Genomic DNA, 17,420 nt, shown 5'->3' with positions numbered 1-17,420 from the left:
ATGAGTCAGTGGGTTTTGAGGGTCAGCTTCAGATGATGAATGGACAAAAAGTGGTTTTTGGGACAAATGCTAATCATTAAGTCTCTCTCTGTGATACTGCAGTGAGAAGACCATCATGAAGATGGAGCCTGGAGACCTCACTGCCATTTTTTTTAACTTATAGCCGGGGAGAAGAAGTAGAATACGCCAGTACCGAGCTCACCAAAAGCAGGAGCAGAACCGTGAAGAGGAAGGAGTGACAGTGCCTGCTCCGCATACAGAGGATGAACCCTAGAGAGCCACCGCTTGGAAGCACCTCATTAGACCCAGGATTTGAAGTGGAAATTGGCCAGAGCCTCAAGTTTCTAGGTGTCCAGATCACCAACCTGTCCTGGTCCCCCATGCCGACACTATAGTTAAGAAAGCCCACCTCTACTCTCTCAGAAGACTAAGGAAATTTGGCATGTTCGCTACGGTTCTCACCAACTTTTACAGATGCACCATAGAAAGCTTTCTTTCTGGTTGTATCACAGCTTGGTAAGGCTTTTGCTCTGTCCAAGACCGCAAGAGACCACAAAGGGTCATTGACGAAGCCCAGTCGATCACTCAAATCAGCCTCCCATCCACTGACACTGTCTACACTTCCTCGGAAAAGCAGCCAGCATAATCAAGGACCCCAGGACCCCGGACATACTCTCTTCCACCTTCTTTCATTGGGAAAAATACACAAAAGTCTGAGGTCACGTACCAATCAACTTCTTCCCTCCTGCCATCAAACTTCTGAATGGACCTACCTTATATTAAGTTGATTTTTCTCTATGCCCTAGCCATGACTGTAACACTACATTCTGCACCCTTTCCTCTCCTTCTCTATATACGGTATGCTTTGTCTGTATAGTACGCAAGAAATAATATTCTCATTGTATACTAATGCATGTGACAATAATAAATCAAATCAAATCTACAGGCAGCACCTAACATACCTGCAAATGTCCCAGAACCTGCGTTGCTGAAGACAACGTATGTCCAGGGAACTGGTTGGTCACATCTGCCACCTGCTGCATAATTTGTTGTCACGTGGACTTGGAGAGCATCTACTGCCAGTGTCGCTGAAAGTTACTGTAGCATTCAATTGTTATACCAATGTGTCCTTCCAGGACTCCATTGATGACCATAGGGATTTTGCAAGTCTCCACACAAAATTGCATCCAGGAGGTGACAAATGCAATCTTCTTGAGGGCACACAGCTTCGTCTATTTCAATTGGGATCAGGCAAGCCATGATGCAAGAGCAATGGGATTTGCATAGATCTCCCACAAGTACAGGATGTAATCGACTGCACTCATGTAGTATTCACAGCTTCATGGCATCAAGCTCTGAACAAGGTGAACTGCAAGGGCTTCCACTCACTGATTACCCAGCTGGTCTGCGACCACATCAAACAGATCCTGCAGGTGTGTACTCGATTCCCAGGGACTGTGCACAAGTCCTACATACTCAGCCACTTTCAGATCCCTGACATCTGCCAGGATTCACAGAGGCCGCAGGATTGGTTCCTTGGAAACAAGGACTACCCAATGAGGAAGTGGCTGATGACGCCAGTGCAAAGGCCACAGAGTGCAGTTGAGACAAGATACAATGAGGCTCATGCTGCAATGTTCACTTTTGTAGAAGACCATAAGGATGCTGAAGTTTCAGTTCCAGAGCCTGCATTGGTCTGGTGAAGCTCTGCAATATAATCTGCAGAGGGTGCCGTGTATTGTGGTCGCTGGCTGTTCCCCCCACAACCTGGTTAGCAATGGGAGTAGGAACTGCCTGAGAAGGAAATGGAGGAGTGGCACATTTCCCCCAGTGAGGATGTCAAAGGGGATGATGCTGAGAAGGTCCTCAAGGGAAGGGATGTCAGCCACGTAAAACTCTATGACATACAAAACCAGAAGTAAAAAAGCCCCAATTCACCTCACAACTTCTTGCAACTTGCAAGTAGACATATTATGCTCCATCAACAAAAGTAGTGGATTAGTGTGGTAGCTTTGAAGACAATAAACTTTCATGTATCTATTAAGAATGTTTATACAGATATTAAAAAAGGGCAAGAAAAGACTACTAATATTCACTGCATCAATTCGCAGGTGGAACTTTGTTCACCATCCACCCCAATTGCTAGTAAGTGGTCTTCTGGGAAAAAAGAAAAACCAAGTGGGATAACTGCAGAAAATTATTTTCTAATTTTCTAACATAATCAAACTCTTGGATTTTGTGGTTAAATCTTTAACATTACTTAACATACTTAACTATGCCTACCCCACACTATGGATTTTTTCCAATGCAGAAATGTAGGATATTAAAGGATCAGAGAAGTCTGGTTGCACAAGCCTAATTCTGAAGATCCCAGATTTTACAAGATTTCCCATTTTAATAGCTCAAAACCTTAATGTCAACATTCTTCTCAAATTTTGATTTTTCTCTGCTTCTACTGCCTCCCCAGTTGGCTATTCACATACCAGTGTGTGAAAAAAGTTGGGTGGGATTCTTCCAAAATGATTTTAAGTGCCGAATTTGCATAACAACTGAAATAAATCCTGCTGGTTTTTTCAGTGGAATTTTAAAAATAAATCTCCTACATTCTGTGCCTTACAGAGTGTCCTAACGTGAATTACACTGAAAAGCTGTGGGCAGAGCCTATTCCCACTGGAGATGCCGGCAGCATAGCGCTGAGCGGGCCACTGCGCATGTGCCGATCTGTCAGAGCAGAGATCGGCACATGCACAGTAGCCCCGCACTGCCGGCCTCCCAATTGCTGGGCAACCCCACATTGCTGGCTTACTGACCCCCCATTCCCCAATCGATGGCCTCATGGATGCGTCCAGGCCAGCTCCTACCTGCCCTCCCACTTCCCTGTTGGCCCACCTTGATCTCCTCCCTACCACCAACCCCCCCCACACGGTCCTGACCCAACCAGTAGGCCGACCGATCTCCCTCCCCCCACTCTAGCTCCAACCCCTTAGCACTGCCCAATGGGCAGTGCCAAGGTGCCCCCTGGGCATTGCCACTTTGCCCCTTGGGCAGTGCCAGAGGGCCAGGCTGGCACTGCCAAGCTGGCAATGCCAGCTAGTGGGGGGCTGTTGTAAACCCCGCTGGAGTGAAACACTCCTGGCAAGGGGATGTGGAGACATTAGTAGACCCGGAGCCTTCAATCCTGCTAGAACAGCGCAGCGAGCTGGGAGAATTGCCCCCATTATATTTTGTTGTAACAACTAAGCTTGAATCCATTTACCCTTACCTTAAAGCTTAAAGTAATATCAAAATATTACTCATGATTCTAGTTGATTTATTGTTACCCTCTGATATAAAGATACACAGTATTCATACTGTTCTGTATAGTACTCCATTATCGACATAACTCCATTTTCTGTACTCCCTCACGGATGTCTTCATCATGAACAGGATGGGCTGAAGCAATGCTTTGTAAAAACCAATTATCACAGAGATTTTTACTCTGTTCCTTGAACAATACATCCTGTTTGTAATCACTACTGCTGCACGATGTTGTGATGTTTTTCAGGTGTTTTCTAGTAAAATGCCCAGATTCGTCTCTGGTGACATTTCCTGGAGGTTGTTCCCATTTATGTTGTACCTGCATGATTTTCCTTCTCTGGTTTATTCAACTTTGTGTTCCTCTACATCAAGCAACATCTCCAACTTTTTAACCCAACATCCCAACATGTCTGGTTTGCTCTGCAGCTGATCAGCATGTTGGGCCTCATTATAACCTCTCCCAATTTCATCCCCGATAAACACCAATGTTTGTCTGCTGTTGCTTCTTTTTGCCCATACCTAGAGGTGCAAAAGGCAAACTTTAATCTGTTTACGTAGCTAGCTTTTCTTGGAACAGGTTGCTACCCTTTTGCCAGAGGCTTATAGCTTGAGGTGTACCGTTCCGCATTAAGCTTGATTGACCAGGATTCTCTCCCACTATCACCACCTGCATGTGTTGGAAGGATTTTGCAGTTTGATAGTCAATCTATTGGCCACATTATGAACACATCTTCCTTGGCCAGCCATCAAGTCCTGGGGTGGGACTCGAACCAGGAGCTTTTGATTCAGAAGCAGTGACGCTAGCCACCTGGTGTTCTATTGCTGTCCTACCAAAGCATCTGCTAGGGGAAACACCATGGCAGGGCCTTAAAATCCTGGCCTATGTAACAATTAAATGAAAAGTAAAAATAAAAAGTTATTACCTCTTGATTGACTTTTGGTAGGTCTGAATGATCTACCGATGAACGAGGGATAGTTAACAAGCTGCTGGGTAGATAAAGAGAAAGATCTACAATAGAAAATAAATTAATTAATTATTTTACATTTAAAATATTACTTGAACTAGTTAGAACAAGTATTTAGTCATTAAGAAAGAACCCGTTGCCCTAGATTTCAGCTTTAACACGCAACATACCATTATGTCCAGACTACACTGAATATGCTTATTAGAATCTTACAACATAGGAGGTCATTTGCCCATCATCGCCTGTGTTAGTTCTCTGAAAAAGCTGTCCAATTATTCTACTCCTCTGCTCTTTCCCCAGAGCCCTGCATGTTTATTTCACACCTTCTTGTACATTTATTACATTTGCAACTCTTCAACTGGAACCTTTTGAATCATGTCCAGAAGTCCAACAGAAATAACAGAAATACATTAGATGTCCTGCTCAACTCAACATTAACTGAAATAATCCACTGATTACAGGAGAAAATCAGGAATTGGCCATTTAAGTGAAGTTGTGTAACGCTAGGACTTCAAATTGGACCTGATACATTTAGTATTGATAATAGTCAAGTACAAAAAAAAATTAAAAGGTAAATGGATATTAGCCGTAATAAATAAGTGTCTAGAAAATATATGGGAGGAAGTTTTTCTACTGTCAAAAAGCCTTGGCTAGATACATGTGGAGTTGTATATAGTCTGGGGAACTCAACTTAGCAAGTATATATTAGTCTTGGAAGGAATGAATGTGAATTCTCCAGAATGTTACCAGGACTCCATGGAAAGATTACATAGACTTGCTTTCCCTAAATATAGAAAGCTAAGGGACAATTTAATTTAGGATTTTGAGACAATTGTTTGTGTAAATAGAAGGAAACATTTTCAACTGGCAGTGGAGTACAGGGCAAGGGGATAACCTTAAAATCAGCGTCAGACCATTCAGTAGAAAGGTTCAATTTGCAAAGGGTGATAAATGTGTGAAACACTCTCACCCATAAAAAGCAGTGCTAGCTCAAATGGTAATTTGAAATCTGAAATCAATAAACCTTTGCTAGCCAAATGCATCAAGAGAAATGGACCCAAGGTCTGTGGACATTATTAGGACACAGGTCAACTCATTGAATAGCAGAAAAGACTCAAGGGGCTGAATAATTGCCCTTCATCCGATGAAAACTGGCCAGAAAATAGTTTTGATTGGAACTTGAGGAAGGTGTGAATTATCCAACTGAGACATATCTCCAGTGAGGGTAGGTGAAAATATTCACACACCTTCCTGGTTGGTTCTCTGGTCATGACCATTGTTATATTTACTTACGAGAGACAGGCTTCCTGGTCTCTGATTGGATTGGAGGTAAAGTCTCAGGTACTTACGTAGCCTTGAGTACGTGCTGCAGCGAAGAGATGAGGCATTCACTGAGCAATTTACATTTATGTATCTTAACTTTTAAAAATTTGATTGTTATGAGTTTAGCTGCAGGATAATCAGTGAAGAGCCAGAAGCAGGGTGGGATGGCAGCACATGAGGGACACAGACAGATAGGAAGAGAGACAGAGATCGAAACAGACTGTTAAACAGAAAGAGATTGAGAATGAGTCAGAGAGTGTGAGAGCAAGACAAAGAACATGGTTGCTGGAATAGGCCTGTGGCTCTTTGAGCCTGCTCCATGATTCAGCAAGATAACTGATCTTCTACTTCAACTCCATCTTCCCCATTTCCCTCAATTTCCTTATCACCCAAAAATCTAACAACATGTTTTGAATATATTCAATGGCTGAGGATACACAGCTTTCCGGGGTAGAGATTTACAAAACCTTTTCCTCACCTCAGTTCTAAACCTTTATTCTGAATTTGTAACCCCATGTTCTAGATTCTCCAACCAGGGGAAAAATGATCACAATTTCTAACCTGCCAGCCCTTAATAATTTTATATGGCCAGAATTTCATGCACCACCTCCGGCTTGTATTTAGGCGGGGATTTGAAAAATGTGAAATTGAAGGTACAGAATTCTGTCCGAGTTCCTGCCTGCGCTAGCCACACAGCAATTTTACACTGGGTGGGCAAGGCCTTGAACAAGAAGCATGACACCATATTGAATGATTTCTGAAATCCGAATGTACTATGTCCACCGATTTTTCATTATCTGTCTTGTAAGCTACATCCTCACAAGCTAACATTGGTGTCCTGAACAATAAGTTTCACTGGGAACAAGGGGCACAAGATTGAGTACGTCATGTGAAGAAAAAACTACCATCAGCCCAAATACTGGAAGCCATGAGGATTGAAGCGGTTCAGGAGAAGCCAAAAGGGGCAGAAACCAGGCCAGCAAAGTTAAAAAGGATCATGACAGAACCCAAGCGAAGTAAAGGGGTCTCAATGCACAATATTAGATTCAAGATAACCTGCTCCCTAGTTCATTCCTCAACATGCTGATTCTGAATGATATCTTGCATATATTCCGTGAACAACTCCGCCACAATTTTTACTGCTAATTTGCCTAGTCTAAATACCGATTTAAATTCCCTATGATAACTGCATTACCCCAAATATGTGCGCTTCTAATATCCTGATTTACACTCTACCCGAGGCTACAATTGTTAGGGAGCCTGAAACAACTACCACCAACGTTTCTGCTCCTTGCTGTTTCACAGCACCACACATTCCACTTTTTGTTTTTCTGAGTTAAAATCTTTTCTCTTCACTTTGTTTCTCCCATCTTTTATTACCCGTGCTACCTCTCCTCCCTTTTTTCATTTTGCTTATCTCTTCTGAAAGAGAAGTATCCTGGAATATTTCATTCCCAACTTTGGTCATTGCAACCAAGACTCCATAACTGTTATTAAATCAAACATATTCATATTCATCTGTGCTATTAATTCAGTGAATTTAATATGAATGTTTTGGCTTTGACTTTTTCTCATTTTCCTTGCCAAGAGAGAGAAAAGCAGATAAAGGTAGCAGAGGGTGAGGGTTCCTTTGCAAGATTGATAGGTTAGATGAATTAGACAAGTGCAGACAGAAGACTTCTTCCCAAAACATGTTGAAAAATAGTTAGATGAAAAATATTATTCATAAAAATTGCAAGACACTGCTCATAACCTCTACTTTTAAAAAGTGATAAGGATTGCTTTAAAACTGACAATAAAAGTAAAGGGTAAAATTGTGAGCTACAGTAATAAACATCAGTACTTCTTTAAAGCATATTATCTCTTTCTTGTTCAAACAGCAAATGAGCCAAGGAAAGAAGATGGAGAGAAAGAAAGGAACCAGGAACCCAACCAATGGAGTTGTCTTAGTATTAATACAGATCATCAATAGTCCTGGGTGCTTCTGCGAAATATGCAATTTCAATTGAATTAACACATTCAATTTTAAAATCCCCTTCATCAGTTTCTTAATTGATGGCAACAAAATAATTTCTCAACTGTAAAAATGAGAAAATAATCATTCGTACAGCATCAAAAATACGTCGTTACAAGTTATAATTACTTTTCTAAGAGCTCTTTATTTTAAAGAGGGAAACAGATGGGATCCCGTCCCCTTGTTTGTGGAAGAAACAATCACTTGGCTCATCAAATGGGCATGCTACTCATCTGTCCAAAGATTTAAGTTCAGATTACCTCTTAAAAGTGCTCAAAGTCATAGCAAATTTTCTAGAAAAAAAATCAATGATACCAAACTAACTTTGAATGTCAAGTCCTTTTGCTTTGTTTGCCAGAGACAGGAGGTCCCGGGTAGCATGTGCAACAGCACGGAAACGATGCAGACCCTTTTTCTGTGCAGTCGGCAGCAATTCAGTTTGTGACGGCTTGCTCTCCAGCAGTTGGTTTAAGTACACGGTTAACTCATCCCGTCTTTCCACTGTGGCAACGAAGACACTCATACTTAATGGGTACAAATCCTGATGGACGTCAAGCAAGACACAAGCACTTCCATACAGGCAGTGAGAAAGAGGCCTTGAGCTTTGCAAATGCATGCACATGAAATGAGCATTCTGCAGCAGCCATGAAAAGTTCTCATTGCAGTCAACACATTGGCTGATTCAACTTGGTAATACAACCGAAAATATAGCCAATGAAAAAAACAAGAATAAGACCTGTCTGTCAATTTACTCCTTGCGCAGATTATGTACTGTTCAGAATGGACTCTAATCTCACCCATTTAATCTAAGAAAATCAGTTATATAAAGATTTCCTGCTTTCCAAAGACAATCAGGCAAAGAAACAGACTACATATCCTTTTCAACAGGTAGTAGCAACAATGGCAATGCCCTCCTGCCATATAGCACAGAAACAACTATTTCTATGAGTGCTTCATCTCAGTCTACATCCATTTAGCCTCTTGTTCCCAACCAAGGGTGGAATTTTCCCATCCCGCCCGCCATGGGAATTGTAGCAGGCAGGACAGGACCATGCAAAGGTCTGTTGACCTTGTGCGGTATTTTCCAGACTTGGGGCGAGCACAGCCGGAAAATCCCACCCCAAATGTTTACTGAGGTCCTATATCAATGCATAAAATTGATTTGGATCTAGGCTAGAGTAGACTTAAAGATGTTTTACTGTATTCTGTATTCAGCTGCACATCTCTACATTGGTTTCATGCAGACTGGATGAACCTGCATGCTGTGGAAGATTGCAAAGACTTTCTTCAGTTTAAACAGGAACAGGAGCTCCAGATTTAATCATCACATGAGTACTGCTGAGGTGCATCTTAGGTCCAACTCTGAATTCACTGTTCATAAAGGTCCACATTCCTTAGTAACACTGATACAGTTGCTGGTGGCCTTGTGCAAATGTGTGCTCAATTGGATAAGTTTACTCAGAATGTCGCATGTGTAGCAATGAGCTTTGTTTCCAGATCTAATAATGCTCACTAGACAAAATAATTTTCTGATCATAATCAAATTTTCTTAAAATGCGAAAAGTTAAATAAAAAATACCGATTTCATAGAATAGAATCATAGAAACTCTACTATTAAACGAACTTATCTCAAGCAAGACAGCAATACAGGAATGACAACACGTCTCTGTTCCTATGATAGGCAGGGGATCCCATGCTTATTAATTGTGCAGTAACACATCCTAGAAAGTGGGAATGCATAGATGTCAGGTGAGGGCGGTACAGAATTGGATTTGCAATGCTTCCCTTAATCTGCCAATGATCGCAAATGACTAATGGCCACTGAAGTGAGGACCAGCTAAATGTCAATACTTAGGGAATTGAATGAGTCACTGCCTTCAGGAGAATTGTGGAGAGTACTAGACTGGAAACAAAAAAAAATACATGTTTTGAACACCAGGTTGCTGTCTGGTATTAAATGGAGCAAACTAAGGTGTCACCATCTGTCTCTCCCCAGTCCCAGTCAATGCACGGATACAAATAGATATAAACATTTTTAAGTTCATGTATAGTAGAATTTACAAAAGATGAAATATTAGATAAGGACAACAAGAGGGGGAAATCACAAAGGTTTCAGGCTTGGCATTCTCAAATTCTGATAGCTAGAAGTTAATCTGCTCAAGAGTACTGAAAGCATCAAAATAGATGACAAGCTAACCTTTAAAATCAGCAGATCCAGTTTGAAACATCAACATCAAATTCATATCTTAGCAGAAATTAAGTGTATCCTGATTCATTTATGCTAGAGAATGAGGGACAGCAAAGGACAGAAGGCAGCTGTAAAATTCACACTGCAAGATGGTGACAGCTTGACATGCTCTTCAGTTCCTCAATAAGCCAGAAACATCTTGAACTACAGAAATTCCATCAAAACGGAACACAGCAAATGAGATCGACGTAGTATATCATTATTTATAATTTTCCTCATCACTTTCATGTTATTAAAAATGCACAACTTAATACCGTAAATAGCCAAGTGCAAGACAAGCTTAAGTGACTCAACATATCCATGCACCTAGCTTCTACTAGAGCAGAAAGCAAAATGATTTTCTTCATCTCATATGCCCTTTTTTAAAAAAGCATAGCTAAAAATTTGGAATAACGTAATAGGCAATAAAGCAAAACCAGAAATGCAAATTCCAATCACCAACAGAATCCAGAATCACCTTAATGTAATGACGATGAGGATTTTCACAGACCACAAAATAAAGCTCGATTCCATTTGGCCCAATAATGAGAGAATGAGCGGTTCATTTCACAATATAAAATAGAATGACTGACATTCAGTTCAAAATAACTTCCGTTGTACTTTTCATATTCTGCCCATTCTTCAACAACAAATTTTAACTATACCATGTGGGGTTTTTTTAAGATAAAGATTCCTTTTCTGGAATCTAGGCAAGTGGTGGGGGCAACATAACATGCAGTTTGAAGGGTCATGGTTGATCACTAGCTGTTTGAATATTATTGGAGGGGTAAGGGGGAAAATGGAGAAGTGGGGGAAAGAGATGGTAAGATGACTGACAATAGGGGTTGGTAATGCATAGAGGAAGAGAGTTGTGGCGAGAAGATCAGAATAGGAGAAATCAGTGATGATGTGACGGGGGTAGTGGGGAGGGGTGGTGGTGAATTAAGGTGGAGGAGGCTTACAGGTAAGCTTATTGGGCCTGGAAGAAACACTCCTGCTCTTCCTTGCCCATAAGCAGTGCTGTAAATGTACCTACCTGAGAGATCCAGCCTTTCTTGCCTTGTTTTGCACAGCCTATTGGGTTAGAAATAGAAACCCTGTAAAACTGGAGGCACTTTGCCTTCATGAGGTTTCTACAACCTGTGAACGGGTTGGTCACCACCTCCTACCACTCCAATCACAACCGCACCCCTAGTCCAACCACAACTCCCCTCCTTCATCCTGCCTCAATTAAAAGCAGAGCTGGGAGACTGCAGGTAAATTGGGTTCCTGTTTCATATTTCTAATACCTTAACCTTCCACTAAAATAAAATCTACTCATGTTGGGAGTTTAAACCTGCTTTCTCCAAAACTTTTGTTTAATACATAAATATCATCAGAAAGTTGGATACCAGTTTTTAAATGTTTGAAGCTAATCATCTTTGTGCTATTGCTAACCACATCACTTCTCTCCTATAATTAAATTCCAGTTAAATACAAACCATTTTAATCAGACAGATCAGGAATATCGCAAGTTTGGTCTGGAGTTAGATGCAACTGGTCTAGGAAGGAAAATGGCCATGTTTCCTGTTTCTGATCACTGTTCAGAAAACAGAAAACCTTGCTACAATGTACATAAAAATTGCATGAAAACAGAATCAGCGTTGTAATGACAAGGTCGTAGCAAGGATTGTACAACTGTCATCAATAGGCTGAAGAAGAGATTCAGAAAGAAAAATAAACAATCTGTTGGAAAGTTTGTGTGTGATCATTAGATAGTCTAGGCTGCACTGCTCCACTGATAGGTCTGTCTGAAAATATTCACAATCTTGATTTCTACATGAAGAATGGCTAAATGAGCAAATTATTGGAGGAGTTTCAGCAGCTCTCAAGTTCTGTCTCAGCTGGAGCCATTGGGTTCTGAAGAAATACAGACAAAATTTGAAAAGTAAGCAAAAAGAGAGCGTCTAATTATTATTTTGGGAAAAGCTGCACAATGTAGCAAGTGTGCACAATTCAGCTGAAAGTGATGTTTTCCCAGAATATACTGTATCAGTGCAATGCAAAAATGTCTAAATGCCTTCCTTAGTATTATTCATCATGCACATAATATCACTCTGAAATACAAAAAGGCAGTTTCCTTTTATTCCCCCTTCCATATCTTCCTTTAAAATGAAAATATTGCAAACATTAAGAGCATAGTTCAACTAAATGAAACAATACTCTAAACAAGCATCTACCCTACTGTCAAACAGTAATTAATGCTTCCTGTAAGACGTTACATTTAAATTAGTTTCGAATATAGAAGTACTCTATAATTTAAGTAAAAATTGTACGTATTTGAAATCGAATGCTCTTACTTTAAAAGCATGACTAAAATTTATTGGATTATTCAGCAGCACACTCAGTCACAACACTGTGGTAGACTGAAAATAGCCTAATTACAAAACACTTACAAACATCTAATTATTGAGAAACCAATGTCAGTTTGTGCAGTCAAATCTGTATTGTTAAATAAATGGCAATTGTGTAGATCCTCATCCTTACCGAGATCTAAAAGCTGAAATTCATGCAGATGCTCCACTGTTTCTACTGTAGTGTGCGATTCAAGCCATTCAGTAAGTGTCTTACCATCAGGTCCTAAATCCATAAAACTGAGATGCGTGCAGCATGAAGTTACCAGTAATGATGACAAATTGCCTGTCTGAACTCTGCAAACAAAAAAAGGAAGAGTGGTTTTTCGCAATCTTAATTCAAGTTGAGCAACAAGACCTGCCACAAGCGCACTTAATCATGGGGTTCGGGGAAATTTTCTAGGAGTAATTTTCTGAACTATGCCATGAAAGGAAGTGATTGGAAATTCATGCACAATACAAATTTGTGGTATGTGCTTCCAGCTCTACCAGGGTCGATTTGCTCTTTTGGGGTGTCGGTGCGGACTCGGTGGGCCAAATGCCCTCCTTCTGCACTATATGGAAATTGAAGGCAGCAGAACATTTGCTTGGTGCACAGATCAGCAGATCAACAAATGGGGCACCTGATCAATGCACAATCACCCCTTGAGAACTAAATGCCAAATTCTGCAACAGGGTCCTAAAATCATGAGGGGGAAAGAGTGTTTCAGCCTGGTTTATGATTTTGGAAGACGGTGAAAATGATCTGTGCCAGTTCCTGAGTGATAACCGAAATGTTAAGATGAATGGATTGGACTGAATGGTTGTTGTTTGTCTTGCCAACGGAAATGGAAACAATATTTATATTAAACACTAAAGAATTCCTTCCTTCGCAGTTCAACATCTAAGATAGAGCAAATTAGAGGGATTTAACGACATTGTGGGTCAACCCACAGAACATGGACTGCAGCGAAGCAAGAAGGGGGCTCACCACCACCTTCTCAAGGGCAACTAGGGATGGGCAATAAATGCTGGCCAGCCAGCGACGCCCATGTCCCACAAATGAATTTTTAAAAATCCAGTTTTGTGGCTGCTCTTTAATAGGAAATTAAACAAAAAATTAAAAATACCAAACATTAAGTGTAATGCCAAAAATAGTTGAATAGTGGGGGATATTGATCTATTGATCCAAAGAAAATTGCAGTTCTTTGCCAAAGAAGGAAATACAAGACCGAGAATGCAATCAATTAAAACACAACCTCCATTTGGCATCTACAGCAATATATAATTTGCCAAAGGTTATAGAAGTTATCAATTGGATTGTGTCATCTATACCATTATTAATATCAAATATGCATGTCCAACATCAAGAGGGAACATTTTACCACTTTTATAAATTGAAACTAGACTTCCCCAATAACTCAGTTGGTAATTGAGAGGTTCAATTTCCAGTTAGCCGATCTGTCAGAGTAAGAATAGGGCATAATTGCTCAGTACCCTATACAAAGAGAGAGAAAATCAACCAAAATCCAAATTTCTAGTAGCTACTCAATGAGCCTTGCAGAAAATATGGACACAAACGAGATCAAAGGACAGCAGCTAGCTCAGCTGTGAAGCCCTTGTATTATGGTAGAACAGTCTGTCAACACTCATAAGTCAACTCGAGTGTACAAATCCCACTTAACTAAGGTATGCAAGGCAATCAGTGTCCATGGAACTGAGTCTTAACAAGAATCAAATCAATGAAGAGGGGGAAAAGTTGAAAGGAAAAAGTTACAATCACCAGAAAGTTGCTTTATACCACAGGAGTGTTTGGCAGTAAATTGTTTTTAAGATCTTACTCATCGACAGAACAAGGATGATTATTAAAAAGCCCATATGCTATCAATGTCTATGTTTTATATGCAATGTGCGATATATGTTAGGACGTGCACATTTGAAGGTTTCCGGTTTCCTTCTCAATCGCTGCCAAATTGGCAGATCTCAATCAAGACAGGCCATTATCAAATACATTTTTTTCTAGTAATTCTGGGCAAGTGTATATAAATGATTAGTCATATCTCCTGTTCCTCATAATTATTCAATGGCTTCTACTCAAAAATGTGCAATCATTCAGCTACACATTGGATGTCTTATTACCTACCTGGCTCCTCCAAAATATCCATCTTGAAGTTTTTTTAATGTTGATAGAATATTTGGATGAATATTGGTTCCATTGTCAACTGCAAAGTTAAATTCAACATAAAGTCATATATATGGGATCAGAGTTATAACTTGCATTCAATTTTGTCAAAACAAAATTCCATCTCATTTTACAACTAGCAGAGCTGCGTTGCTCAAAATAAATTGGTTATTGCACAGCTGTAACTGAATGTAAAGGTCTGGAAACATGAAGACCAAACAACTGGATGAGGAAAAAGCCATTAGATGCACTTTGAACAATGAACCCTAGGTGGAGAGGAGAGCTTTTCCAGCCGCAAACTTGTCATGTTTAATCCATGGACCTAGAATCATCTCATAATTACCATGTTTGGATAATTGGTCAGTTGGTGAGAGGGGATCATGTGATGAGCCAACTAACCCTTTTTTGTGCCTTAAGAAACTGCTGTTCTCCAGGCCAATGACAGAAACAGAAGAGACATGACCCAGAATGGATTCTCTCTCTCGCTATCTCATCCAGCCTGCAAGCTCAAGATCTGCTTGTTGTTTGACTCTCTACAAGTAGCGTTTTACAAATCAACCCAACAGCTGCTAACTTAAGAACTTTATATGCAATGTCTGGTATATGTTAGGACATGCACATTTGAATGTTTCAGGTTTCCTTCTCAATCACTGCCATCAACACCTTTAAATTTTCTCAATGCAGGATCCAGAATGATAATCGAACCCTGTCTGAAACAGGCCTTTAAGTGATCACTTGAGGTCGATTGGTTTCCGAGTAGGGAGACCATCCTCACCCCCTTCTGTCCAGAACTTAACCTGGGGTTTCAGGAAAGTGATGGCATCGCCACCTTCCACCTTGCTGCTTGATAACAAGAATGTCTCTGCGGAACATTAAATACTGCCCAGTGTTTCTATCCATCAATGAATAATAAAATTAGTTGAATGTGTCTCTTTCACAGCCCGAAGTTGAACCTTAAGTAAATAGAGGGCCCAATTCTACCATATTGATTCTAAGTGCTGAATTTGAGCGCAATTCAGATCCGACTTGGAAACCTGTTCTCAGGCACCCACATACGCACTTAGCCTGAAAAACAATCGCAGGTCTCAATTGCATTGTGGGCGGGGCTTATCGCACCCAAATCGCTGCAGCTCCGATCGGAGCTTTGAACTGCGCATGCGCAGTGAAAAACAAAATTTGAAAAACGCACCCCTGTCACATTGCTCCCGGGCCGCAAAAAGCAGAAAAACCGGCCCGGGAGCATAAACCAGGAGCGATGGCCCCCAGACATTGCCCCATTCCTACAACAGAACTGTCCCCCTTATCCACCCACCCCCCTCCGGTACCCAGACCGATCGCGACCCTCTACATAGAACAGTACAGCTCAGAACAGGCCCTTCAGCCCACGATGTTGTGCCGAGCTTTATCTGACCCTCTGCCCCCCTTCCCCCCCACTGATCGCCCACAGAGTGGCAGCGGTCCCCCCCTTCCCCCCTACCGATCGCCCGCAGAGTGGCAATGGTCCCCCCCTGCCCCTGCCCCCCCCACCCTCCACCGAGAATTATCAGGCCTCTCTTAAATGCATGCAAATGCATTTAAATCGCTGTTGCGCCAGATTCGAATCGCGGCCATTTTCGGGCCTTGGTAAAGTGGGCATCTGCGTGGACGTGGGTGCGGATCATGCTAATGGCCTCACGCCCGACTTTACCAAGCTTTTACGCCTGAAAACGGGCACGACGCAATGGTAAAAGTGGGCCCAGAATTTCACAATTTAGAAAACTTAGCTGCTGTTTGGTCTGTTAACTTTGTATTACTGGCAACTCTGTACTTTACAAATTGACCTAGCTGAAGTCTGAAGGACCCAGTTCTCCAACTTGCAGAGTTAATTTGCTATTTCAGTAAGAATCATTACAAATTGTAATGCATTTGTCAATTTAAGGTCAAGCTCAGAAGCATATAGCACAAGATAACTCTTAATCTGTCATATCATGTGACCTTGATATGCCATATTTAATAAACAAATAGATGTTCTTACTTACATTGGCCAGAATTCTCCGATCCCGCCAGCGAGAACAGAGAATTTGGCACTCAACCAAATCTCCACTCACGGCAATGGGACCAGGGAATCCCAGCCGCAGTTGAGGTCAGAGACTTCCAGCCATTAAGTCAGAAAATTTGCCATTTTACAAGCACAGTAACATTATACCAGCAAATAAATGCATTATTCTTCTGTTTCTACATGTGTCTCTTTAAATTTACAAACTGCAATTTCTAAGTAAGTAACCATTTGATGAGTTAATAAAGTGGTCAACTAAAAAGCTCTAGACATTCTCCCTATGGATTTTTATAGTTGTGGGAGAATCATATGTGATTGTTTTTTTCATTTACATTTTGAAGTGCCGCACAAATATTTGAATGAGAGACTTGAAATATAACAAAGAACTGTGAAACACAGGAAACACCGGCTAAGTATACAGATTACAGGCATACGTAATATATTATAAATTAATAACCTGACTATTTCCTACTTCTGATCATGAGCTAGTGCATCTTTGTTAGAAAGTACATGCATGTAAATGGCAGATTTGAACAAAATCAGGATTGGCTCGGATGTTACCCATACTTGAATAGCTGGTCAGCACTTATTGGTTGGTTGAAATATGAAGTACAAACCGCTGGTGCATGCAAGATGCCAGAGCACTGCTAATGTCTGAGCAACTTCATACTAGCTGAGCTCAGTACTATCAGGATTAAACATTTGGGGATTTAAAAAAAAATGTTTCATCATAAGTTGCATCGTTTTATAGAAATCAAAGTACTCAACTTACCGAGCATGTTCTGTGAAATTGGAAATGTCACAGTGGGTCGTCCAGTCTTTCGCCAGCAACGACACAAGAATGACAACTCCGTTCGAAGCATCTCAACAACCATTCGATTATCAAGGGCCAGGTAGAACTGCTGCTTATCAATAAACTGTAAACAGATTTTTTTTTAAAAATGATTGGATGTATACAAAAGGAAAACACCATGCAAGGGTACTCAAGTTCCAGCTTGGACAACA

The 17,420-nt window shown here is 40.8% G+C and overlaps 1 protein-coding gene across 8 annotated transcripts in view; it reads right to left on the bottom strand.

Moving 5' to 3' along the window:
• phka1a (phosphorylase kinase, alpha 1a (muscle)) overlaps window positions 1-17,420 on the bottom strand; it is a 94,290-nt gene that overhangs the window by 37,804 nt on the left and 39,066 nt on the right. For 5 of the 8 annotated variants that reach the window (XM_078211655.1, XM_078211657.1, XM_078211656.1 and 2 more), the window contains exons 16-20: window positions 17,188-17,332; window positions 14,342-14,420; window positions 12,437-12,516; window positions 7,924-8,100; window positions 4,221-4,306 (exon numbers count right to left, since the gene is read on the bottom strand). In XM_078211655.1, coding sequence (XP_078067781.1) covers window positions 4,221-4,306; window positions 7,924-8,100; window positions 12,437-12,516; window positions 14,342-14,420; window positions 17,188-17,332 — 567 coding nt within the window. Of the gene's footprint in view, window positions 1-4,220; window positions 4,307-7,923; window positions 8,101-12,352; window positions 12,517-14,341; window positions 14,421-17,187; window positions 17,333-17,420 lie in introns of all 8 variants that reach the window. The other 3 variants (XM_078211659.1, XM_078211660.1, XM_078211661.1) reach the window with 1 other exon arrangement.

The sequence above is a fragment of the Mustelus asterias genome, chromosome 4 (assembly GCF_964213995.1).
Source record: "Mustelus asterias chromosome 4, sMusAst1.hap1.1, whole genome shotgun sequence".
Taxonomy (NCBI): domain Eukaryota; kingdom Metazoa; phylum Chordata; class Chondrichthyes; order Carcharhiniformes; family Triakidae; genus Mustelus; species Mustelus asterias.
The sequence above is the reverse complement of the archived record's forward strand: the minus strand, read 5'-3'. Positions and strand labels throughout refer to the sequence as shown.